Raw genomic sequence first — 25,018 nt, 5'->3', positions numbered from 1 at the left:
GGGCCAGGCCCAGGGCATTGGGTTTCCCACAGTCACATTCCTGCCTCCATAGCTCATGGCAATGAGACTCCCGGGCTGGGCTGGCAGCCACACGGTCTGCGGCCACGCACTCTGTCTTGGGGCGAGCTGTGTAAGGGATCCTGCGCTCGCCCAGGGGACTGGGTGGCCTCCAACTGCTCCTGCCCAGCTGGCGGCCATGGCTCCCTGGAGGAGCCTGAGCTGGGGAGAGTGAGGAACATTCTCCTTGCAGATGCCATGGGGCTGCCCCAGGAGTTCCCAGAGCCCACAGCCAAGCCCACCTCAGTCTGCTGATGGCTTTCTCCCAGGACCTTGGTGTGGCCACCATACTGGGGGGAGGTGGGCAGGTTCCAGGGAAACAAGCAGTTTCTACGAAGGGGACTCCTCGACCCGCCTAATTGGACCCACTCAGAGACCAGCACAGACCACCGGCCTGTCCGGGATTCCTTCCACACCACACCTTGTCCGTCACACACACCTCCCTCTGGCAACGGCACGCTGCCCCGCGGGCCTAGGGGTCAGGGTCAGGTCTGTAAGGCAGAGGCAAGAGGGGGACAGAAGGGGCAAGAGCAGAGGTGGGTGCAGCCAAAGGACACAGGCTGAGCCGTGGGGTTCCCCGGGCTGAGCAGTGGGGCTCCCCGGGCTGAGTGATGGGGTTCCCCGGGCTGAGTGATGGGGTTCCCCGGGCTGAGCAGTGGGGCTCCCCGGGCTGAGCGGGTGGAGAGAGAGCTACAGCAGCCACGCCATGGTGGTCAGGAAGGAAACAACAGAGCCTCAGAGGTATCCTGGGCCCACCAGGGCACCCCCTTCCCAGCACAGTCAAGCAGATGGCTGTGAGGGTCAAGTGCCCTCCTCACTCCACAGGGAGAACTCAGGGCCTGTGCGTGACGGCCCGAAGAGCACAGGTGCCAGCGCCGTCGGGAAGGGAGCTGGCACTGAGGCCCCATCTCTCCTCGGGGAAGCCAGATCGGGACCCCACCCCAGAGCAGCAGGAGCTGCGGCCGACTCACATGGCTCATGAGAACAGTCATTACATTTTCAGCCACCATGTAAGGTGGGTGTTAAACACAGCCCTTTGTAAAAATTAAATCATCTAAATTTATAACTATAGAAATTAATTCAAAAAACAAAGGTGATAAATACTCAAACTCATCACGTCCTAATTATTGTGCTACCTTTTGCTGTCATCCTGCTCCGGAGCCTACGTGCAGTACATCTGTGGGTGTAGGGTACCATGGGATGGGCGTGGCAAGGTCTTTACACCACAGGAATCAGCCAGTGCTACAAGCCAGGCTGAATGTGCTGTCTGGGTTCTTTTCCAGAGAGCCCACTGTTAAACGCTGAACTGCACAGCCAGGGTGACCTGCCAGGATCTCTCCTTCACTGTGGTCTCTGCTGGGACATCCAAAGAACAGTGGGCAGCGTAGGGTGGGGTGCTGCCCACTGCACAGCCCCACCGTCATCCGTAAGACTGTTCACAATACTCGTGTCAGAAAACACAGCTCGAGCAGTTATCACAAGTCTTCTCCGCACCTCTGTTTGCTTCACTGTGAAGTGGGAGCACTGATAAAACCCTTCTCTTAGGATTGCTGGGAGGGTTAGGGGAGGTAATACAGAAATAGGGACGCGGGCAATGCTTGGCATGTAGTCCGTGCTCTAGAAACGCTGGCAAACTCCATAAAGGGCCAGAGAGCCCTGGCCGGTTTGGCTCAGCAGTTAGAGCATCGACCCCTGGACCAATTCCGCGGGTTCAATTCCAGTCAAGGGAAAGTAAGTACCTCAGGTGCAATCCATCCCCAGCCCTGGTTGGGGTTGTGCAGGAGGCAGCCAATAAATGTGTCTCTCTCTCTTTTTTAAGTCCTCACCCGAGGATAATTTTCTCTTTATCTTCAGACAGAGTGGGAGGGAGTGGGAGGAAGGGGGAGAGAAGGGGAGAGAGAGAAACATCGATGCAAGAGAGACACATCGGCTGGTTGCCTCCCGCACCACCCCGACCAGGGCTAGGGATGAACTGCAACCGAGGTACGTGCCCTTGATTGGAATCGAACCCGCAACTCTTTGGTCCGTGGGCCGATGTTCTTAACCACTGAGCCAAACTGGTCAGGGCTCAATGTGTCTCTTTCACATTGATGTTTCTCTCCCTCCCTCCCTCCCTCCCACTCTATCTGAGGATAAATGGAGAAATATCCTCGGGTGAGGACTTAAAAAAAAATAAAGAAGGGCCAGAGAGTACGTACTTTGGCCTTTGAAGGCCATGCGCCCCCTTTGCGCCTCCTCAGCTGCCCGCGCCGGCCCGCAGCCGCAGACGGTGCCCCCACAGGTGAGCACCAGCAGGGCCCATTTCCACCGGCCCAGCCGGGTTTGCCCTGCGGGCCCTGGTTTGCTGACCCCTGCTCCACAGGGGAGATTATTTCTGTTATGTTGTTATCACCTCCATCTGATAAGTGGGAAAACTGGGATCCAGAGAGGTTTACATCTTCCCTAGGGTGGCACTGCAAATTGGCTGGCAGAGCCAGGGTTCTACATGTACACCCCCCCCCCCCCCACTGGGGGCTCTTTCCAGCTCCTGCTTCCTCACGGAACTCGGTACCTGAACAGGGCTCCGGACAGGACAGGGCCAAGTGCCAAGTCAGGGCCTTGAGGAGCCCCGGCCCACGCCCCTGCCCTGGCTGCCCTGGCCCCCGTTTCCAGGGAAGCCCCACACAGGCCAGCAGGCCAGAGCAGAGGAGGAGAGCCCTTTAAAAGCGGGAACTCGGGAACACACAGACCTCCCTGCCCACTTGGGGCTGACTGCAGCCTTAAGTGGAATAGCAGCGGAGGGTGCAGTCCCGTTTAATTTACAGCTGGAGCCAAGGCTTGGAAGCCGCTGCTGAACTCTTTGCAAAGCTACCGGCGGCCCCTGGGGAGCGGGAGTGGAATCAGGAAACCTGGAGAGTCCACGATGCCACGTGTGGGCTGGCGCGGGTGTCTCCGCGTGCGGGGGTTGCGGAGCTTGCTCCAGCAGGTCCGATTCCACGGCAGAGCGCTTCGGTGATGAGGACAGCTGGAAGTCCCGGTGAGCCGGGAATGGCCCTCGCTGTTCTCCGGCACGGCTCTTAACAGTGTCCCAGACCAGGTCATGAATTCTAAGACTGCCCTAGGAATGGTGGGTGCAGACTCTCGTGTGGGCACAATGACGTGCGTGGGGGCACCCAGCACATCCACTCAGCTGCGACACATGCAAACGCCCTGGGCTGGTACTTTGTCCCAGCTACACAGACACATCGTTGGCCCAAACCTTGAGCTAGGCTGGCCCAGGCTGTGCACATTTACAGGAAGTACCCAAATGTGCTTCCACCTGGGGGAGCGGGAGGGGCAGGGAGGGCCCTGCTAGAGAGGGCAGCCAGCCTTAAGCTGCCCCGACAGCACAATGCCAAGGATAGAACAGGTGCTCAGTTAGCATATTCAAGAAACAGAATCCAGAGACACCGGAGCCACCTCCCAGTACGAGCAGACCCTGTCACGGGCCTTGGTTACGGAAGGAGGCAAACCCACTCACTGACCAAGTGCTGCCTTTGCCCAAAGAGCCGCTCTGGGAACCACACCTAGGTGCCCTGTGCACAGTGGGGCTCCACCCAGGTCCAGAGATGGCCCCTCCCCCCCAGCCTGCCCCCACCCCCATCTTTCCTCCTTTCAGCCAATTCAAATCTCAAATTACTCCTTTCTGGAACGAGCCTCTCCCTGACCCCCGCCCCCTCCGAGCATTTCTGGCTCCCAGCTGCCCTTCCCTGCCCCTGGCTGGAGCTAGGAATGCCTGTCTGTAGGTCCTCTCCACTGCGGGGCAGAACTCAGGCCTCTGCCAACCAATCGGGGGCTTCCTGAGTGGGCGCCTTGGTGCCAGCTCCCCTCCTCTCCAGGGAGGCCAACTACCTGGCTACAAGACAGGAGAATGATACCCACAACCAAGGGCTCTAGCCAGGTGCCCCGGGCCCTCCCTCGGACCCCACTCAAGGACACTATGCCAACGGGAAGGGGAGACCCGGGGAGAGAAGGGCTGCGGCGGTGGCCCTGGTTCCAGAACTGACCACACTGCGCCGCTGGGCAAACCCCTCCGGGCCTCACCTTTCTCTGGGGTAACATTAGGGCTCAGCGCTGTTCCAGGACAGCACTGTCCTCTGCGGTCGCCTGGGTGCTCCTGAGCTCTGGGAGTGTGGCTGGTGTGACCGGGAAACTGAATTTCCCTATTTTAATTACTTTATTATTATTTGTTGTTGTTGTTACTCCTCACCCAGGGATATTTTTTCATCAATTCTTTTAGAGTGGAAGGGAGAAAGGGAGAGAGAGAATCAGTTGGTTGCTGCCCACACAACCCCAACCAGGGCCGGGGATCAAGCCTACAACCCAGGTATATGCCCTTTACCAGGAACTGAACCTGAGACCTTCAGTCCACCAGCCAACGCTATAACCGCTGAGCCAAACCGGCCATGGTTTATTTTAATTACTTTATTTATTTATTTTAATTTTTTTTCCTTTATTGATTTTAGAGAGGGAGAGAGAGATAGAAACATCAGTGAGAGAGAACATCGATTGGCTGCCTCCTGCATGGCCCCCACTGGGGATCAGGCCCACAACCTGGGTATGTGCCCTGACTAGGAATCGAACCGGCGACCTCTTTGTGCAAGGGTTGATGCTCAACCACTGAGCCACACTGGCTGGGCTACTTTAATTACTTTAAATGTAAATCTAAACAGCCACATATGCTGGCTAGTGGCTACCACACTGGACAGTGTGGTTCTGAACCTCAGTCTCCCCAACTATAAAATGGGCATAATAATAGAATCTAGCCCTGGCTGGTGTGGCTCAGCGGTTAGAACATGGCCCGCAGACCAAAGTGTTGTGGGTTTGATTCTGGTCTAGGGCATGTACCTTGGTTGCAGTTCAGTCCCCAGCCCTGGTCGGGTCATGTGGGAGGCAACTAGTCGGTGTGTCTCTCTCACATCTGTGTTTCTCTCCCTTTCATTCTCTCCCTCCCTCTCTTCCTCCCTCTCACTCCATCTGAAGATAAATGGAAAAATATTCTCCAGTGGGGATTATAAATAAATAAATAAATAAATAAATAACGGAATCCAGCCTCTGGGGTCACTGTGAGACCAGAGCGAGACAACGCACATAAAGCTCTCAGCCTGGTCTTTGGTACGTGGGAAGATGGATTTTAGTATTTCCTACCCTCTTTGGGGTCCTGATTCCCTTTGGAATTGAAGAAAACCATGGACCTTCCACCAGGAGCTCCCATCACAGACACACATGTGCTCACTACACACACTGCACATATGCATTACATGCACTTTGCACACATATCACGTGTGCGCACACATCACACTTGTGCTTACACATCAGACACGCGAGCACACACAAATCACACACACCCAGAACTGCATCCAATTTCAAGAGGCTCCAGCAGCCCCAAGCCGGGTGGAGAGCACCTTTGGAACGTGAAGTCCCCTCCAGCTCTAAAAACCCCAAGGCTACGAGGACAACTTGCCGCCGAGTCTCCATCTCCCTCCCTCCCGCCCCAGGATCAGGCATCTCAGAAAACCCTTCCTGACACTCGGGGCCAAGCTCGGAGACAGGGCTCTGGAAAAATCCTTGTGCGTGGAGGGCAGGCCCAGGGCAAGGGCGACAGGATGGATTCTGTGAGCTCATCCCGGCAGCCGTCACCCGAGTTCCCAGAGAGGCCGGTGGCGGTGGCGTCAGGAGGGGTGGCTGGGTGGGAGCCCGCGGTGGCGGCAGCAGGGGTGTGGGGCAAGGAGAGGGAGGCTGGATGGAACGCACTATAATAGCAGCTTTGTGCTCTGCTTCCCAGCTCCCTGGGAACGCCAGGGAGATTATGAAACCCGGTGTCTTTGGGAATGCCAGGATATTAGCTGGAAAAAGAATAATACGAAAATAAAATAATGCTCACGATGGAGACAGCAGACGATTAGCAGACGGAGCCAGGGCCTCCTGCTCCGTGGAGGGAGCCAGGCTTGGCCCCAGCAGAAGGTTTCAGGGAAAGGCTGCCCGTGCTAATGAGCAGACAGGGCCTGCCTTCCAGCGAGACGTCTTCAGGAGGGGAGCTGGCAAGTGAGGCCCAGCTTGCTGGTGAACACGTGGGCTAGGGGAGGGGTGGTAGTAGGCAAGGGGCGCCACAGGCCTGGTCCGTGGGCCCAGACACCAGAAATGTCAGATCACCAGGCAGGCCACCTGGCCACCACCTGCAGTCCCTCCCTAGACTCCTTCGAGCTCTGCCTCCCAATGTCCTCCTCCAAGAGGCCGCCCTTCGAGGACACTGTCACTCTGGAATGACTTATTCTGCACCCCTGCACCCCAAAGATGCAAATTCTACTGGGTTTATGTACATTCACATGTGAATGTCTCTCTTCCTAATCAGACAGGCATTCCCAATGGGCCAGGGATCAGTGGAGTAAAGGATACTTTTTCCCACCGAGGAGCTTGGAGAACATGTCATCTTTCCCCGCCCCCTCTCCAGCACCCTGGCCACACACCTGCGGCCAAGAATGGACACACCCTGCCACTCTCAGAAAGGCACCCAAGTGGGGGTGCAAATGTAACCACCTCCCTCTTCTTCCTGACACGCTGTACACTTTACGCCCTCGATACCCAAAAGTGGTCCTCGGGCCAACAGCATCACCACCCGGAAGCTGGTTAGAAATGGAGACTCTCAGGCCCCACCCAGACACTGAATCAAGGGGGTGCATTTAACAAGATCCCCAGGTGGGTCCTGTGTTCTTAGGGCTGAGAGGTACTTCTTTACATGCATCAACAGCACCCGAGATGCAGTGCCTTTCATGATGCGGTAGCAGAGTCCCTGAAGGGGAAGGGACCAGTCCACAGCTGGGAAGCAGAAGAGAGAAATGGAACCAAACCCTCACCACTCGGAAGCCTCGCCTGCCCCACCGTGCTCCTGCCGAGTGAATTTGTAGGCATCAGTGCCAGTGGGCAAAGCCCAGCGCCTGGGACAGTAGCTATGTCCTGGCGCCCAGGAAACCCAACCATCTGCCTGCATGACACAGGGTGGATTTCGCCCTGTGCGTAGCCAGGTCAGAACATCCCGGGAGGAAGAATAGCAGACGGGGATGGGAGCCCAGGCTGGCCTTAGTCCTGGCAAGAATCATGTAAAGATGACCATGGAAGGGGAGTTTGCGTGCATCTGAGTGTGTGTGTGTGTGTGTGTGTGTGTGTGTGTGTACACATGCATGTGTGCACGTGTGTGTGTGTCGCTGCAGATGGAGATTAGATTCGCTCAAGTACAGAGTGGTCATAAGGTTCCGTCAAACGGGCCTGTGGGCCTGTCCGAATGCCGGCCACACCTGAGACTACCCCAGACTCTGAGTCCTCCAGCTTCAGGTGTGGAAGCGGCCCCTCCACCCGTCTGCCCTGGCTCTCTGTCAGCAGTGCCCCAGACTCGGGCAGCTTCACTGTGTGGTCCATCTTACATCGCAGGTGAGTCACAGCGGCCTCGCCTCCACCACCGTCTTAGTCCCGCTGACTTGACATTAGATTTCGATGCTCCCTCACGACCTCTTCTCCCACAGAAACAACACACGAGTTGGATTCTCTGTGTCTGGGAAGCCATGAGGGTGTGCAGGGGGTCCCTCAACCTGCTCATCTCCTCCTGCAGACCCTGGCCAGCCCGGAGCCCGTGCACGCATCCATCCCTGCGTCTGACAGCACCTCCGGCCTGTGCGCTCTCCTCCTGGCCCCACACCTCACAGCCGACACGCGCCCCGTGTCCCGTGGCCTCCCTCACTGGGCCCCCCGGCAGGCAGCCACCACATCCGTCTTTCCCACACAGCATCCACCGTGTGTGTCAGACCTGCCAGGGCCACCAGGGACCTCCTCGCTCCCCAGGCCCGCCCGCCCCGTGGCCGGGAGATGGGAGTCGCCCATTATCCACCCCGAGAGCCTCGGGGGCACATGGGACCCTTTCCTCCCCGAGCCCTGCCACCCCACTTCCTTTCACTCGGTCCCACCGCTCCCACCCCCTTGGTCCCCTCGTCCTGGGTCTCTAATAAAGACTCCTGATGTTCTGCGGGGAGGCTCTCCCTCCCAAGCATCCTCCCCTCGACCTGAGTCCTGACCCAGAGCCCAGCTCTGACCAGCACGTTCTGCTCATCAGCCGGCACCGGCTCCCTGCTGCTCACTGAGTGGTCCCCCGCAGCCTCTGCCCAGCACTGGTGGCGTTTCCTCTCATCTCCCCAGCCTGGTGGTGCGTCCACCTCAGAAAAGGTACCTGGCCCGGCGGGTGTGGCTCAGTGGTTGAGTGTCGACCCCATGCACCAAGACGTCACCAGTTTGATTCCCAGTCAGGGCACATGCCCAGGTTGTGGGCCAGATCCCCAGTGGGGGGCATGCGGGAGGCGGCCAATCGATATTCTGTCTCATCGATGTTTCTCTCTCTCTCTCCCTGTCCCTTCCTCTCTCTCTAAAATCAATAAAGAAAAATAAAATAAAATAAGATAAGATAAAATAAAATAGTAAAAAAAGGCACCTTCCCCAGGGTGGCCGGTCAGAACAGTCTGCTCCTGCCCGGCTCGGGCCCGGCAGCCACACGCAGGACTGCTACTGGCCCTACCCAGAAAGTGTCCCCCTGCCCTCCCGGGGTCTGCAGGCGGGGAAAGAGGGTGCGAGGGCGGAGCCGTTCCTTCCCGCGGGCTGTGCTGGCTGAGCGCGATGCCAGCCTTTGCCACCCCGCGGAGGGCAGTGTGAGAAGGAGACCAATCGGGACGGTTCCGGGACACTGGGAACCCGTCGCCTGCCAAGCTGAATGCCTCTCGAGCTTTCCCAGTTATCTAGGCCCTGGGCCCCTCTTTTCTCTTCAGGGACTTGAATTGAGTTTCCACCTGATGAAAACAAGTTCTAGTTCCTTCGGGCGCCTGCCCAGCCAACACCTGTCCCTGACGCTCAGGTCTGCTTAGTCTTTATGCCCCCGACCCACCTGGAGCCACACGGCCAGGCCCTGTCTGCCCAGACGCCGGCGTCACAGAGCTGCCCCACTGCACTGCCCCGGCCCCTGCAGAGAGCTGCCCCATGGATGGTGCCTAGCCGTGGCCCAGGGCTAAGACCCACAGCACCTCACCCGACCAAACATGCACACGCACACGTGTACATACACACACATATACATATGCACACGCTGGCTGCACACGAACACACGCAGATTCCATCAGCCAGCACAGCTGGTGGGACCTGCTCCCAGGGTCACAACCCAAAGGCCCCTCTGCAGGGGCAGGACGCTGTGGCTGGATTTCAGAGGGGGTGTCCCACCCTGAGCATCTCATTCCACCTCCAGGAAACCCCAGGCCAACAGAGGAGGGGACAGGCTATGTCCGAGCCCTGAACGTCCCCACTCAGACTGTCCAGGTAGGTAGGGCCTGCTCATCCCTTTGAGGCAACACATCACAGACCCTGGTGACCTTGAGCTGACCCCAGTCCCGCTGGCTCCAGAAAGTGCACAGGGGAGCGGGCCTGGGGCTCAGTGTCAGAGGCACGGCTCTCCCAAATTTCCTGGGGATGCTCATGCGAAGGCCTCGGTCCCAGGAGGACTCATACCAACCAAGGACATTCAGGGGTCACTACCTCCCAAGAGCTAGGCCAACGCCCCCCAGCCCAGCCCATGCCAGCCTCTTCAAGAACTGGGTCCCTTGGCTCTGGTCACAAGTCAGACCATCGAGGGCGAGGCCCTCCCTGCTCCCATCTGGACTACGCCAAGAAGCGGGGTCTTTCGGCGCCAGGAAAGAGCTGCTGTGTTGTGTGGGACACCGACACCGGCGCCCACTTTCTCCACATGCAGCCGGAGGAACTGAAGCCACAGCCCCTGGTCAATGCTCCGCCCAGAGTTCTATCCTGGGGCCTGCTCCTCTGCATCAGCCCTGAACAGCCCGGGGACCCAAGCTGCACCCCCCCCCCAGGCCCAGTGGGCACAGGGACATACCAGGGCCCCCTCGAGGGCAAACACGGCTGCAGGTCCCGTCTTCTCCAGCGGCTCCATGCGGCGGCGCCAGCGGCGGCGGCGGAAGGCATCTGTCTTGCGGTATTCCAGGTGAAACTTCCAGCCGAAGAGCGAGGCGTACTCCCAGCCCTCGCCCCCTGCCTCCGCCTGCCTGTGCTGTGAGGGGACAGCAGGCCGGCTCAGGGGCGCGGGCGGGCTTGCAGGGAGTCCTGGGCTCGGCTCCCGCTGTGCCCTTCCTGCCTCCACAACTCCTCACCCACCTCACACCAGCACCCTCCAGACGGGAAAACCCGGGAGGGCTGCCTGGAGGGGGGGGGGTGCCCTGAGCAGCTTCTGCGGGGACAAGAGCTCTGGGTCAGAATATTAGGAGGGGAGGATGCTCCCTAGGCTGTGGGGAGAGCTGAGGAGCCAGAAAGGGAAGGTAGCAGTGATGACAGGGCTTCAGGTTGGTTTGTTTATTTGGATTTGGGGTGGATTTCGTGAATCCAAGGTTGTCTTGTCATTTCCTTTTTCTTCCTCACATCCCAGCTCATGAAAATGGAAGTGGGTCTGCAGTTCAGAGGCACAAGGAAGACTTCATTTCACAGTCGCCGTTTTGCCCCTGAGGCTGGGCCTGGGTCGGCAATGGAGGCGCATCCACCTCTTCCCTTTGCCGAGCTGGAGGGAGCCCCGGAACCCCTCCTCTCCAGCTCCTGCAAAAAGTGACCTGGGACTGTCTCGGGTATGGCCTCGGGCCTGGGCCATGAGCTCAGTGACCAGTGCAGGTCCTAGAGGCCAGCCTCGGCCCTGTCGGGAGGGAGGCTGGTGGTGAGGGGTGAGGCGCATGCCTGGCGACGCTTCACCTCTGTCCCCTGGGGTCCCCTTCAGAGAGTGAAGTTTGTCTCATTCATGGCACCACCAACAGCTTGTTGCCCGAGAGCTTTGCCTTTCCTTGAACCCAGCGACATCCATCTCCAGATTCTCTGTGCCCAAGGGGAGAGGAAGGGACATGGGTCCTGCCAAAGGCTACTCCTGGAACAGGGGAGACCTGGTTCTTGGGGCAAAATTCAATGTGTGCTTGGGAAGGAAGGACACAGGTCAGGAGGCCAGGGGAGCTGGTGTCTGAGGCCATGCAGACACAGGCATCTTGGGACTCCAGGAGCAGGTGCGTGCACTGTGTGTACATGCACATGCTCACTCTGCACCTTCCTGTGTCCCATAGTATCTGTGCACAGCTGTGGGCACGTTGGTCCTCCAGTGAATGCTGACGGAGCCCACCCAGGCCCCTTAACCACCAATGCGTTCGTGCTGTGCACCCATCCTCAGCTGCCAGGAAAACCAGCAGCTACCAATGCCAGTGGCTTCTTTATCCCAGGAAGTGCCCATGCTGAAGGGAGCAGGCTCCCTGGGGAGGGTACATGCCCCAGCCCCAACAGCAGGCCCCAGCCAATGACTGATGAGAGGTGCAAACCCCAGCCCCGCTGCTCCAGGTGAGGCTGGTTCTGTGGTGCTCCAGGGTGCGCCCTCTCTGAGCCACGGCTCAGGACAAAGCCAACCTTGCCTGACACCATGTCTTTGCTCCTGGCACTCCTGAGAGCATGGCTTCAGTAAGCCACAGGGAGCAAATTCCTATCTCAACCCGGCCTCTAGGACACCCAGCCATGGACATTTTCTCGGTATGTCTTTGCACCTTCCAGGTCTGTGTGTGAACCCCCAGTGTGCCCATTTTGCATAGTCATGCACATCTGGGGGTTCTGCGAGCATCGTGTGTGTGCTGGGAGTGATCTGTGCATGTGCTGCTTGTGATCTGTGTGCATCTGTGTATGTGCTGGGTGTGATCTGTGTGAGTGCTGGGTGTGATCTGTGCATGTGCTGGATGTGAGCTGTGTGACTGCTGGGTGTGATCTGTGCATGTGCTGGGTGTGATCTGTGTGAGTGCTGGGTGTGATCTATGCACGTGCTAGATGTGATCTGTGCATGTGTTGGATGTGAGCTGTGTGAGTGCTGACTGTGATCTGTGCACGTGCTGGATGTGAGCTGTGTGAGTGCTGGGTGTGATCTCTGCACGTGCTGGATGTGAGCTATGTGAGTGCTGACTGTGATCTGTGCACATGCTGGGTGTGATCTGTGCATGTGCTGGGTGTGATCTATGCACGTGCTGGGTATGATCTGTGTCCATGTTGGGTATGCTCTGTGTGAGTACTTGGTGTGATATTGCATGTGTTAGGTGTAATATGTTCATGTACCAGATGTGATCTGTGTGTGTGCTACTTGACTGTATGTACTGGGTGTGATCTGCCCATGTGCTGTGTGTGATCTGTGAGCATCTTGAGAGAGCCCATGTGCCTCGTACATGTCCTGTGTATACCTGTGTGTGTCTGTGCACACAGGTATATACCTGTTCCAAGATTCTTCCCGTACCGGGACCTCACTCCCATCCACCACCCACTGGGCTCACCCTCTTCAGCGCCTCCATCTGGCTGAGGTCCCTCCTGCGCAGGCGGACCCAGCGCCGCCGACGGTGTGTGTAGTACATCTTCTCAGCAGGGACCCAGTGCCTCGGCTTCCGGTCCGGGGGGATGGTGATACTGTACTCCCAGCCTGGGGGAGGGCACCCATCACTCGCTGCCCAGCCACTCTGCAGCTCTCCTGGGGTGCTCTTCATTTGGGGCATGCTCACAGGCTCACAAGCCGCCACTGACTCCTAGTCTGTAGCTTGAAGTGGGGGCTACCCCAGGAAGTCCCCAGATGGTGTAGCCCAGTGAAGGCCAGTGCCTCAGGACAAGGGGCCCTACACTTAGCTGTCCTCACCCGCACACCTGTGAGCTCACCAGGTGGGGCTCACCGGGTCCCACGTGTCACCCACCTTGCTCGTCAACAGCCCGATTGAGGTCCGTGGACCACTCCTCATCTTCCCACTTCCAGCCCAGTGGGCACTCGATGTCATCCTTGGGAAGCACCTTCTCCCCATTCTGGGCAACCCCGGGCAGGTAAGCACGGGAAGAGACAGGCATGATTAGGGAGGCCGAAAAGATGCAACCTGGCAACATACACTCTCAGAGCCCCAGGTGTGACTCAGGGTCAGGGTCCTACCAGAGCTGGACCGCATGTTGTCCCTCTGGTCACCAAAGCATAGAGGCTGGGGACTTGGGAGCAAGGGAGAAAATGTCCCTCCCTTCTTTGAGTCACAGGTCCCTCCTGGGTACAAATATGCAGGACCCCCTTACCACATCTGTGTAGTTGTCACTCATGTAGATCCACTGGCCTCCGGGCAGCCGGGTCTGGTTCTCAAACACCTCCTCCACAAAGCTCAGGTGGCCCGCATCAGTGTCATGGAGCAGGCTGTGAACAGGGGACAGTCAGCGCCTCTGCCAAAGAGACCCCCCAACCCATAACCTCCAGCAGAGCAACCCCAGGCCTGGGCCAACCTTCCTGCCCCACCCCAACCCAAGTAAGACAGACAGAGAGGAGAGAATGAGGAGAGTCTGAGTCAAGGGGAGAGAGAGAAAGGAGACCTGGTGAGACCTAGAGACACTCACAGACAGAAGAATACATCGCCACCCAAGATAAACAAAGACAAGGGAAGACCAACAGAAGGCACCTAAGCCTGGGGGTAGTTGAAGTTCAATAGATGATTGGAAAAATGGAAAATATCATCAAGCTGTATACTTAATATTAGAGTAGTTGACTATAATATAAATTATACTTCTTTTTTTTTTTTAATTTAAAAAAACAGTAGTTGAATGTCAGCCCAGCTGGAAAAGAGAGGAGAGAGAGACAGAGACATCAATGAGATGGAGGAGGAGGATGTTCTGAGGAAGAAAGGACCTTGGGCATGAACAGCAGTAACACATGGAGGAGCCAACAGCTCTGTGACATCTTGGAGGAGAAGGAAAGTCCACAGAAGCAAAGTCTGAAGGAGACCAGCTGTGGTTTAATAACAAAGAGCCTTCCGATTGTTAGCGCCCTGCCGGAGAGGAGGCTGCCCGGTGAGCTCCGAGTTCTGGGAGGGGCGAGTGGGGGTCCCTGAGACCAGGGCGGAGGTGGTGGGAGCAGGCAGAGGGATGAACAGGCTGAGGCCCTTCAGAAAACGAGTGGGCAGAGGGGTCCCCAAGCCCTCCCTGCCCGTCACTCACGTCTTCTCTGGACACACGAACCAATCTCCAGCCCAGGCCCAGCCGGCCGAGGGCCGGAAGCTGTCCTTGGGTAGCTTGATCTTGCCCGTGACATCAGAAAACTTGGGGTAGGTGAGGCCCGTTGTGCCCCAGTTCCCGACCAGGGCCAGCTTGGTCTGGTTCTCATACTGGACAGCAAGCAATAGAGAAGTAAGCGGGGCCCGGCGGCAGCCTGGGGGCGAGGGAGCACGGGGTGGGCTGGCAGGCACTCACAGTTTCAGCAAAGACAGAGAGCTTGCCCTCGGCAAACTGGTTGAACTCCTTCTCATCCACAGAGAGCCCGAACCACAGCTTCACCCGAATCTGCACTGGCATCCGGACTCTGGGCACATCCTCCATTGGATACTAGGTGCCAGAGAAGGACAGAAACCCAACTTGAGGGGCCTCCAGGCATGAGCACCCTCCGGTGTGTGCCCTGCTGAGGACTTGGAATGTTCTGGAAGCAGCGCGTATGATTCAGATACCTTCTCCTGCCCTGGCCGGATTGGCTCAGCGGTTAAAGCGTCGGCCTGTGGTCCTGAGAGACCCGGGTTCGGTTCCCACTAAGGGCGCGTACCTTGGTTGCAGTTTGTCCCCGGCTCTGGTCAGATACCTTCTCCTCGCCTGCCCAGCTAAGGAGATGCACCATCCCCACCTCTGTGCTCTCTGCGGAGACCAGGACCCCCACTTTCCTCTGCCACCACATGCTCATTTCTGTTCTCCTCTAGAAAGCACTGTCCAATGGAACGTTCCGCTACAATGTTCATGATTTATTTCTACACGGTCCAGTATGGTAGCCACCGGCCCCAATGGACAACGGACCACTTAAAATGTAGCTAGTGTGACTGAAGAACTACATTTTTCATTTTATTTTATTTTATTTTTTTAATCTTCACCCAAGGATATGTTTTTATGGATTTGAGAGAGGAAGGGAGAGAGAGAAACACTGATGTGAGAGAGGAACATCTATCAGTTGCCTCCCCGTATGCGCCCCAATCGAGGATCAAACCCACAACCCAGTTATGTGCCCTGACCAGGAATTGAACCCGCAACCATTTTGGTGTACGAGGACGATGCTACAACTAACTGAGCCACCCTGCCAGGGCCTATTTCATTTTACTAATAGAAATGTAAATAACCACGTACGGCTACCATATTGGAGAATGCTGTTCTAGAACCCATCTCTAAAGAGATACAAGCATCCAGGTCTGGAAGGTGAAGAGGTTAACATTGGGTTTTTTTGTTTCTTTCTTTCTTTTTCTGGGGGTTTTCTTGGCTGGATGTTAGTGTATCATCTGATACCCCTACCCTTTTGAGTGCGTATCAGTATGTTAAGGACTAGTCATTGGTCTTCTTAGCCTGGAACTTTCCAAAGCTCCGCCAAAACGGCATCACCACAAAAACCCAACACAGAACTCGCACTCTCCCCAAGCACTCCACCATCCGATGGGCATCAAGGGCAGATGTGGCCCGAGGAGCCGAAGTTCTTCACGCTTGGAAGAACCCAGTGTGCCGTCGAGGGAGTAACCTGTGAAGCACCCAGGCTTCCCGTGGGTGAGCTTGGAGGAGTCTCTCTGAGACCAGGGGCAGAAGGAGACGAGGAGGCGTTGTGACGGGTTGAGAAGAGGAAAGGGAGGCCAAGGTAAGGGGTCTCCTGGACAGAGGAGGCCTGGGTGCCTGGAGAGAGAGCCCCATCCAGGAGAGGGGCTCAGGAAGGGGGGCATGCCAAGGCAATGATGGTCTTGCCCCTCACCCAGCCCCTCTGCTTTTGGTTCATCCTTGATGAAGTCTGGAGGAGTCCGTGACCCCAAGTGTCTCTCCCCCCGGAAACCTCCCCATGACTGTTCTCTTCAGCTGTCCTCTCCCCTGGGGTGGTTAGCAGCCTTTTCCCCTCCAAACCACCAGCCCCAGGGAGATGGCAGGAATGCCTGACCCCCCTTCCCCCTCCACCCCAAGTCTCTCCCCTGCCCTCCCCCAGACGGGGCCAGCCTGCCGGACCCAAAATAGCAACAGCAAATAAAGAAATGTCTAGTTTGGGGCTCCTCTCCCTCTCTGCTGGTGCTCATTTTTTCCAACTTTGGTTTAAGTTAAGAAACACCAATGTTTTCTTGGTCTCCGCTTGCTGCCAACATTTTTGTACAGCTTGCTCAGGAGCTACTGGCGGGACTCATAAACTCAGTGGGGAAGACTTCGAGAAACAATTCTATATCTTTTTTTTTTTTGCTTGGAATCAGGAAAATTTTTCAGTTTGTATTTCCCCAGGGCTGCAGGGCGGAGAGGTCAGAGCCTGGAGCTCATCCTGTTGGAACGTGTCCACCAGGCGCCCGCCCGCAGCCCCCCCTCCAGCCAGACAGCCTTCCCTGGGTAACACCGCTCAGATGTGGCAGCTCCTTGACTTCCGGTCCCTTCTGTCTTACCAGGCGCGGAGCTGGCAGAGGACGGAGAAAAGATCACAAGGGGAACGTGCCCTGGGTGGCAAGTGAGCAGGTGGGAGGGACAGCCCACTGTCTGACACACTTCCCACACTCTTTCTAGGCAGAGCTGGCCTCTCGTCTGAAGTATCAATCACCCCATGTGCAGATATCTGCTCATCTCTGCCTCTGGGTTGATCTCCAGTCATGGTGCTGATGGAGCCTCCTCTCCCCAGGGAGCAAGGGCGCTCCTAAGGAAAAGGGGGGGGGGGTGCAGAAACTAACATTCATCCACTGCCTAGTTCTAGCAAGACCCATGACCTGTGTCACCTAATTCAGTTCTCAAAACCTCTGAAGTAGGCAGCCTGACCTTCATTTTACAGGTGAGACGGCAGCCAACAGTTCAGAGAGCCTTGGCAACCTGCCTAAGGCCACACAGGATCCCAGCCAGCCCTGCAACCTGACCACGCACACTGTGCCATTGAAACCTGTCCTCTCTCCCTACCCAGGTGGTGACAAGAATGACTGGCCAGCATATGAATGGGTTCACCCACAGCCACTCAGCAGTGTGAGGCTAAGGTTAGTCGACAACCCACTGGAAGGGGAGAGCTGGGTTGGTCCTGGTGTGCTGGGGGGAGACACAGGGAAGGGGCGGGGCAACCAGGCGGTGTACGATGCGAACCGGACCGCTTGGAGTCCAGAGTACGTGGTAAGGGGTCAGCCTGCTTCCCAAGGCCACTCCCAGGACAGCCTCAATGACAGCATCCAAACAGAGACCCTCCCCTTGAGCCAGGGCAGCCATGGCACAGGGAGAGAGTCCCCAGATTGTGTCCTGACCACCAAGCCATGGTACCATGACCAAAGCAGCCTTGGCTCTATGTCCCCACATTCATTCAGAGAGAGGACAGAGGGTCCCCAGGTGCCCACTCACCTCCCTGTCCCCTTACCCCCAAAGATAGTCAGTCCCCTGAGAGAAGAGGGAGAGGGAGCAAGGATGGGTACTGGAAGAGGAGAAATAGGAGAGGTGGGGGCAGGGTAAGACTGGGGGACAGGATACTTGCTCCAGCTCTCTGGTGGGGCAGAGCCATGGGCACACCTGGTGCCCAAACACCAGCCCTCCCAGGGGGAGGAACTGGAACCGCATGAGGCTCGGCTGGAGAGAAGGCTCTCGGCAGGGTGTGGAGACCGGTCCGTGCCAGGCTCTTGGAGGCTGAGGGCCGAGGACCCTACCAGGAGCCTGCCTGGAGGGCAAGCGCGGCCTCGGGGGTCACCCCTCTGCCTCTCACCTGCCAACCTTCTGGACTAGGTGTGTGAGGTCCGGGAACTCTGAGAACGAGGAGAAAGGAAGGAGTTTTCCCTAAAGCCCTCCGCCTCTTCCAGGAGCGGAGCCCAAGGACTGGGAGGCAGATAGAGAACCGGAGGGAATGTGGGGAGGGAGGGGGACAGGCGAAGGCTGAGACAGCACAGTCATGACTTGAGGAAAAAGAACCCACTTTCAGAAAGATCGTCTGCAGCTTCCCGCAATTCTTGCCACAATACTTGGCACCCCGCCGGGAGAAGAGGACCTCGTGGGCCGGCACCCGCTGGTAGGCCACTCGCTTGTCTCCCTGCAGCATCCAGATCACGATGTCTGGCAGGCTGTTCTGGGGCTAGAGAGAAGGTGGCAGTCAGTGTGGGGACAGTCACGTGCCCGGGTCCACAGCCCACAGCCCACCATGAGCTGACCACCCTGGCTCAGAGTCACACCAGCTCTCTTCCTGGCTTCCATCCCTCAGCTGCCCGAGCCTGGTCACCCCCTTGACCTCCCAGGTCCAGCTGGGCACCTCTGTCTTCAGCAGGCTGCCCGGGCTCACACAAGGAGCCTGCCAAAAATCACTCAGCTGAGTTCACATTTTCTGGGAAAGGACACTCCTGCCTGGAGCCCAGAACTTAAGTTCCTTGGTTCCCCACCCACACACCCCACCCACACACTGGGTAGATAGATGCTCCAGGCACACACATGGGAGGCTTCCACTTGACCTCCGCCCTAAGAGCAGCAGCAAACCCACAGGTGTGCCCTTCTCAGAGGACACTCACGCCTGCTCCCTCCAGCAGCAGGGACCCTGGGATCTGCCCCCTGCTGGGCCTGGGGACAGTGGGCTCTGAACACGGTGACTCGCTCAGAACAAAGCTGCAAGGCCCGGGTCGCTCAGGGCCCGTGGCTGGGAGTGAGGACTGCTCCCGCTGACACTCGGAGAGCTGGCGGGTGGAGCACGTCCACCTGCTTCCGAGGTTGGTGAGCGAAGGGCCACCGGAGGGGGGGGCTGAGTCTCCGACCAGGGCTCGAAGGCCCGGGGCACCTGCTCAGCACCGCACAGGCTTTGTCTCCTCCTCCCCGAAGCGGCTCAGGAGGCAGAGGAAGGCGACCCACTTGACGAGTGAGAGAATTCAGGCTCTAGGAGGCTAAGAACTGGGTTTTCTGACTCCAAATCCACGTTCCTAATCACTGTGGCAGGGGTGCTCCATGTGTGGTCCCCAGAGCAGAAATGCAAGCTCTCAGGCTCCACCCAGACGTGTGAGGTGGGGCGGGGGGGGGGGGGGTGGTGTGCAACCTGTTTTCCTGAGCCCTTCTGGGGATTCGGATGCACACTCAAATGTGAGAAGGGCTCTCTCTGGGTTCCCACACAGTCAACAGCGCCTGTTTGACTTGAACCTCTCCCAGCCCTATCACAGTCTGTGCAGAGAGCTCTGGGGTCTCTCTGGGCCATGATTTGGGAAGGCATGCTTTGACCAGCCCAGAAGAGAGTTCATGGCCAGTGTGAGGGGTCAGCCTGTGGCTGGGCCACAGGCCTGAGGCCCTGCTCAGGAACTGACTCTCGGGGACCACCATTCCAGGCTCCTTCCACCTCCTGGGCCTCGCTCTCCCCTTCAACAACGTGCCCCTCCAGAAGCCCCTTGCGGGCCTGCCTTTCTCTGTACACTCCTGGGGAGATCCTTCCGACCATCGCCACGCCCTCCCTGCAGGTCCCACGCGGCTCTAGGTAGAGCAGTTGGTCTGCCTGTGACATATGAGTGGAACTTTGTCCTCATTCTGGACAAATCCATGGCCTGCCTGGTCACCCGAGGACCGGGTGAGGGATGCATCTGACCTGAAGAGGGGCAGTGCAGTGGGGAACAGTGTCCCTGAATACAAACTAAGCCTCTTCTCTCTGAGTAGATATGACGATGCTCAGAGTTACTGCAAATGCAGCCTCCTTCGGCCTGGGGCTCAGCGGCACCCAGGAGGGCAGGAACACAGAGACGCTGGTTGGCAGGGAGAAGGAGTCAGGTCCCAGGAAGCAGACCCCAGCCCTGGACCTAGAGCCAGGTCCCCTCTGTCTCTAATATACTTTGGCAGCATTTATTACTCATATTTGAGGACGTTTATTGAGCACCTACTACACACCAGGCTCTGTGCTGGGCCCCACAACATCCAGGTTCCCGTTGGATCCTCTCTGCTCCACCTATAATTTGGGACATTGAGGCTCAGTGAGGTTAAGTCACTGGCTCAAGGTCACCCAGCAATGGAGCCAGGGTTGGATCATAGTCCAGACAGTCCCCATGTCCCTTCCCACTGCGATGTTCCAGGAGGAAGCAAAGCGCTGTGCAGGGTTAGCTACCTCATCCGCCAGGGCGCGGAGACGCAGAAGCCAGTCCTCAGCCTGCTCCAAGGTGGCAGGGAGCTCATAGTGGCCGAGCTTCAGGGCCAAAGCCGCCTCGGTGATCTGATTCAGGTGCCGGGCGCGCAGTTTGTACAGGTACTGGTCCAGGTAGGTGGCGGAGGGTTTGTCTTGGACATTGCCCAGGGGCTGGCTGTGAAGGACAGATGGGATGTACCCGATGAGCAGGAGCCCAGTGCACACCCAAGTCCAGGCACACATGTGCATGTACACACGCATGGGCACAGGCCCCACAGCAAGCCTCACACCCTCAGCCCACCTCTGGGCACCCCATGTGTCCCAGGCAGCTTCTCAGCCGGATCCACGTGCACAGTCATCTCCGTGCAACCTGCTCTGTCCCCACCGCCCCCAGGAAGCCTTCCCCAACCCCTCGGACCCACATGCCTCTGCCCTGAAGTCCCCGGGGCGGGTCCTTCCCTGCCCCTGCATCCTCCTAGAGCAGAGGCCGGAGCAATCAGCTGCCCTTGGCTGAAACGAGTCCATTCTCTTGTACGCACACTTTCTTCAAGAAGGAAATTTATGGACCCCTGACAAGCCACTGCAGACGCTGTGGGGAGGCCCACAGCCAGCAATACAGATGCGTCGACTCGGGTTGGCCCCACAACACCCCACCCAGAACCCTCTGTTTGGGGAGCTTTGGGGGGGTACATACAGTCCCAGAAACACAGCCCCAATTGGGGGGGGTTGGGTTTAAACTCCATCCTGTTTGTAGGCAAAGAACTCTGATCCCCCATCCCACTGTCCCGAATAGTCCTTCGTAGTCCTCGCCACACAGGTCCTCCCAGGTCAGTCAGTGAAGCACGAGGGTCCTGCAGGATGGGGTGGGGAGGGGGCTCCGTGCCCTCCCTGGCCGGCAGGACCCTTCTGGATTATCCCTGCTTGAAGGTATGGGGGCCGCCCCACCTCCGCTGAGCCCCCGACTCCCAAACAGGACATCAGTCAAACCCGCTCCGCCAGTCCTGCTCCACCGCTTGCAGCCCCCCCACCTCATACTCCCCTCCCTGCAGCGTCTCGACTCCGGCTCCCGGCTGATTTATTTTTCTGCCAATTTCCCCGAGCTATGCAGAACCAATTACCGCCGGAGCGCAGCGGCACCGCCGCCGCCAGATACACCACTCTGGCAGGCCCTCGGCGCACTACATTTTTCCTGTTATTTTTTTTAATTGAATTTTTAGGGTGGGGGGAGCAGTACGCAAACTCCATCTCAGGAAACTTAAGCCCCGGGACCTGTCTCAGGTCACGTACTGCACACCCTGTAGTAATATAATATTTACTGCCCCGAGGGTGCCGCGGATGGGGCTGCCCCAGGCCAGGAGAGGGTCGGCCTCCATCCCCAGCCCACTCGAAAGTGGCGGAGGGGCATGCTTGGTGGGTAAAGGGGGGCCTGGGCCAGAGTCCCGGCTGGAGCCTGCCTGGGAAGCAGGCCTGAGTGGGCCTGAGGGTGGGGGCAGGCGGGTCTGGAGTGGGATATGGAGAGCTGAGCCAACCAGAGTGATTTATGCTCCCAGCCTGGGTCAGGAGCTGGGAGGGTCTGCCATACAGACCACCAAAGGGAGATTTTCACGGAGGCCACCAGCCCAGCCAAGACTCCCCAAGAAACAGCCGGACCCGTGACCGCCACTAAGGAGATGTCTCAGACCTCTCCTGCCCCAGAAACGCCCAAGGCATCGGGCATGGAAAGAACGGGAGACCCAGAAGAAGAGGCTGATGACACTGTCCCCCACCCCCAACAGGAGCAGCTGCCCTGCCAACCCTGGCTGACCTGAAAATGATGGGCAAGCCCAGCACAGGCCGATAACAGAGCTGAGCTATTCACAAAGTCGCTGCCTGTCCTGCCCCCAGTGGGTGCCTTTATCAGGGACAGCCACCCAGGAGGGGGCAGTGTCCAGCCTGAAAAGTGAACTGGCCACAGGGTCATTCACTTCACTCCTCATGAGCAATAGCTCTGCTGGTCCCGGTTGAGGGGCCTTGAAGTCAGGAGTACTTCCTGGAGGCGGTGGCCCCTAGCTGCACCTGTCAGACCAGCAGGGGCTGGTCAGGCCAAAAAGAGCAGGGAGGAGTTCCAGCAGAAGGAGCAGTACGTGCACGGAGAGATCCCTCAGAGGCAGGAGGGAGCATGTGCAAGGGGCCCTGAAAAGGCTGGAGGGCAGGACTGCCGGGCCCCTCGGGCAGGGAGTGGGGACAGAGACCCACCCACCAGGATTAAGCACCGAGACTGTTCCTAACCGGAAGACGTGACACTGCGGGGCTGAAGTGGAGATGGCATGGCGCAGTTTTAGGAAGATCAGACAATGAACGGAGCGTGCTGGCAGGACACCGGGGGGAGGGGTGTGGTGGGCAGTGGATTAGAAGTGAGAGGAGAGGGCTGGGCTGGGAGAAGAGTGAGCGCCACCGGCCGTGGGGGGAGAGGGGTTCCCGGGGAGATGAGGCAGGAAAAGGATCTGATGGAAGGAAGGAGCCGATGTTGGTGACATGGGCAGGGCTGGCTGAGGAGTGGAGAGCAGCCGGTGGTCAGCCGTGGCAAGCTGGCTCGGGAACCTCACACCTGCCGGCCCTGCTGGTCAGCTGGGAGGGTGCTCAGCACAGAGCCAGGGGTGCAGGAAGCCCCCTGCTGTGGCCCCAGGGCTGCTGGTGGCCTCGGGTGGGACTGAATCAGTCCTGATGACTGGCATGCCTCCCCTGCAGAGCCATCTTGCATTCCTCAGAGGATGAGACCCTCCTCCAAAGCTCCTGACCTGGGACCCATGCCCCTGGAGGCCCCAGGCCCCCTTCTGTCCCGAGGAGAGGGACTCAGGGGAGCGGGCTTTAGCAGAAGCGTTTTTAGCCAAGCCCTCCAAGAACCCCAAGAGGGCCGTAAGGGCGGCCCAGGCCCTTACTCGTCTCAATGGGGTCCCACTTGTCTCAATGTTTCAAGCACCTCAGACCTGCCAAGGTCCACACGATGTGAGTCATGAGCAGACCTTGGCCCACCCTCGCCCCCAGCCGTCAGGCCAGGCCAGTGGGCACAGTGAGTCGCTCCGAGGCCCTCCCCACGGTGACCGTGTCCCCGTGTGCCCCTCCAGTCTCTCTCTGTCCTCCGACCTCCTGACCACAGACAGACATGCCCAGGCACCTCCTACTGCATGTGGCCAGTCCTGAAGGCCTCCTCTTCCCCCAAAACTGCTCTTCTCCCCCAGCCTCTCTGGGAACGGCCCTGCCATTCGCCCAGCCAGAGCGAGGGGCTCATTCTCGACCTCCCTTGGGCCCCACATGCAGACCACCAGCGAGTCCTGTCCATGAGGCACAGCGCCGAGGGGCTCAGCCGTTTACTCAGAGTGTGAATCCGGCTGGTAATTAATCTCTCTGCGGCTCGGTGTCCTCCTCTGTAAAATGCAATCATTCTACTTCCTACCTCTTAAGATTTTCATGATTAGTTCCTATGTCTAAAATTCTTAGAACAGCCCCTGGCCCATCCCCAAACTGCAGCCAGAGTGAGCATCTGAACCACGAGGACCACTGTGCCCCACACGGTTCTCAGGGCCGAGCTCACCTTAGCGGATCCCTGAGGCCTGTCCCAGGTTAACCTGAGCCTCCCGGGGGACTCCCCCCTCCTGGAGGCAGCGGACACTTCAGGCTTCTCTGCCACTGCCTGGACGATCCCCCTCCAAAGGCTGTCCCCCACCCCCTCCCTCAGAGTTCCCATGGCGCCCCGCCCCCAGGAAGCCTCCCGAGCAGGTTGGAGTGGCGTGCACCTGCTGGAGCTCCTGCGGCACACGCCTCCAGCCCAACACTTGCCTTCATCTGCTCACATTCGCGTGAGTCACGTGAGGGCTAAGGCTGCCCCTTGTCGGCCTTCTCTGTGCACCTGGCGCGAGCCTGCCAGGCCTCAGGAAGGTTCGGGGAATGAATGAATGACCTGTCTGCAATTCCACCACCGGTGGGGGCAGCCGGGGATGGCTCTCCGGGGACACATTTGCTCTGGTAAACATGTGTTTCCAAGCTGAGGCACAAAGGGCCAGAAGGCCACTGTATCAGGCAGGCTGGTGACCCATGTCTCAGCACGAAGGCATTTCTCACACCTTCAATAGGGGCTGATAGAATTTAGAGGGGGACACAGAACACATTGGCATATGTTCACACTTAACTCCACAGAAAGTAGAAAGGCAATTTTTACTATTAGGTCCATTTAACAGCTGAGAAAACTGAGGTCCAGAAAAGTGAAACTGCCCAAAGCTGCAGGGCTGGCGAACGGAACAAGAACCTACGTCTCCTGACATGGCTTCTTCTCAATAATAATCTTAGCTGCCATGTATTAGACACGCCTAAGGGCCAGGCGCTTTGTTCACGTGCTGTTATACATCAGTTGCTCTCAGTGTCAGGTTCAAGAGGAGGACACCGCGGTCAGGGCAGGTGGTGGGTGGTGAGCGCCCGCACCCGGCAGCAGAGGGAGGGGATGCTGAGATGCACCCTCTGCCGGGCTCAGGGCCCCTGTTCTCCCGCATGGCCTCCTGACAATCAGCCATGTCAGTAGAAGGCTAAGCAGAAACCAAGGTCCCCGACATGGCCTTGTGGGAAGGAGGGACGCCGTCACCCCCCCCCCAGCTCCTCCTGCAGATTCCATCAGGGAAATAAGAGGTCGGGGATCAGAGACACAATGCTCCCCATTCAGGTGAGCCAGGCCGCCCAGGGCCGGCAGCTGCCGCTGCTGCAGGGAGATTTATGACCTGCTCTAACTGTCACCTTTTCAACTCCCCGCGCTGGCTCCGCCACCTCTGGACTCAGCACGGG

At 58.1% G+C, this 25,018-nt stretch overlaps 1 protein-coding gene across 14 annotated transcripts in view; it reads right to left on the bottom strand.

The window, feature by feature from the left end:
• Positions 1 to 25,018, bottom strand: part of DYSF (dysferlin) — a 208,834-nt gene that overhangs the window by 87,197 nt on the left and 96,619 nt on the right. For all 14 annotated transcript variants that reach the window (XM_036262777.1, XM_036262775.1, XM_036262784.1 and 11 more), the window contains 8 exons: positions 20,192 to 20,384; positions 18,047 to 18,202; positions 14,377 to 14,508; positions 14,125 to 14,291; positions 13,216 to 13,330; positions 12,855 to 12,960; positions 12,447 to 12,589; positions 9,992 to 10,165 (listed from right to left, as the gene is read on the bottom strand). In XM_036262777.1, the coding sequence (XP_036118670.1) occupies positions 9,992 to 10,165; positions 12,447 to 12,589; positions 12,855 to 12,960; positions 13,216 to 13,330; positions 14,125 to 14,291; positions 14,377 to 14,508; positions 18,047 to 18,202; positions 20,192 to 20,384 (1,186 nt within the window). The remainder of the gene's footprint in view (positions 1 to 9,991; positions 10,166 to 12,446; positions 12,590 to 12,854; positions 12,961 to 13,215; positions 13,331 to 14,124; positions 14,292 to 14,376; positions 14,509 to 18,046; positions 18,203 to 20,191; positions 20,385 to 25,018) is intronic.

This window comes from Molossus molossus, unplaced genomic scaffold (genome assembly GCF_014108415.1).
Source record: "Molossus molossus isolate mMolMol1 unplaced genomic scaffold, mMolMol1.p scaffold_m16_p_15, whole genome shotgun sequence".
Lineage (NCBI taxonomy): Eukaryota > Metazoa > Chordata > Mammalia > Chiroptera > Molossidae > Molossus > Molossus molossus.
The sequence above is the reverse complement of the archived record's forward strand: the minus strand, read 5'-3'. Positions and strand labels throughout refer to the sequence as shown.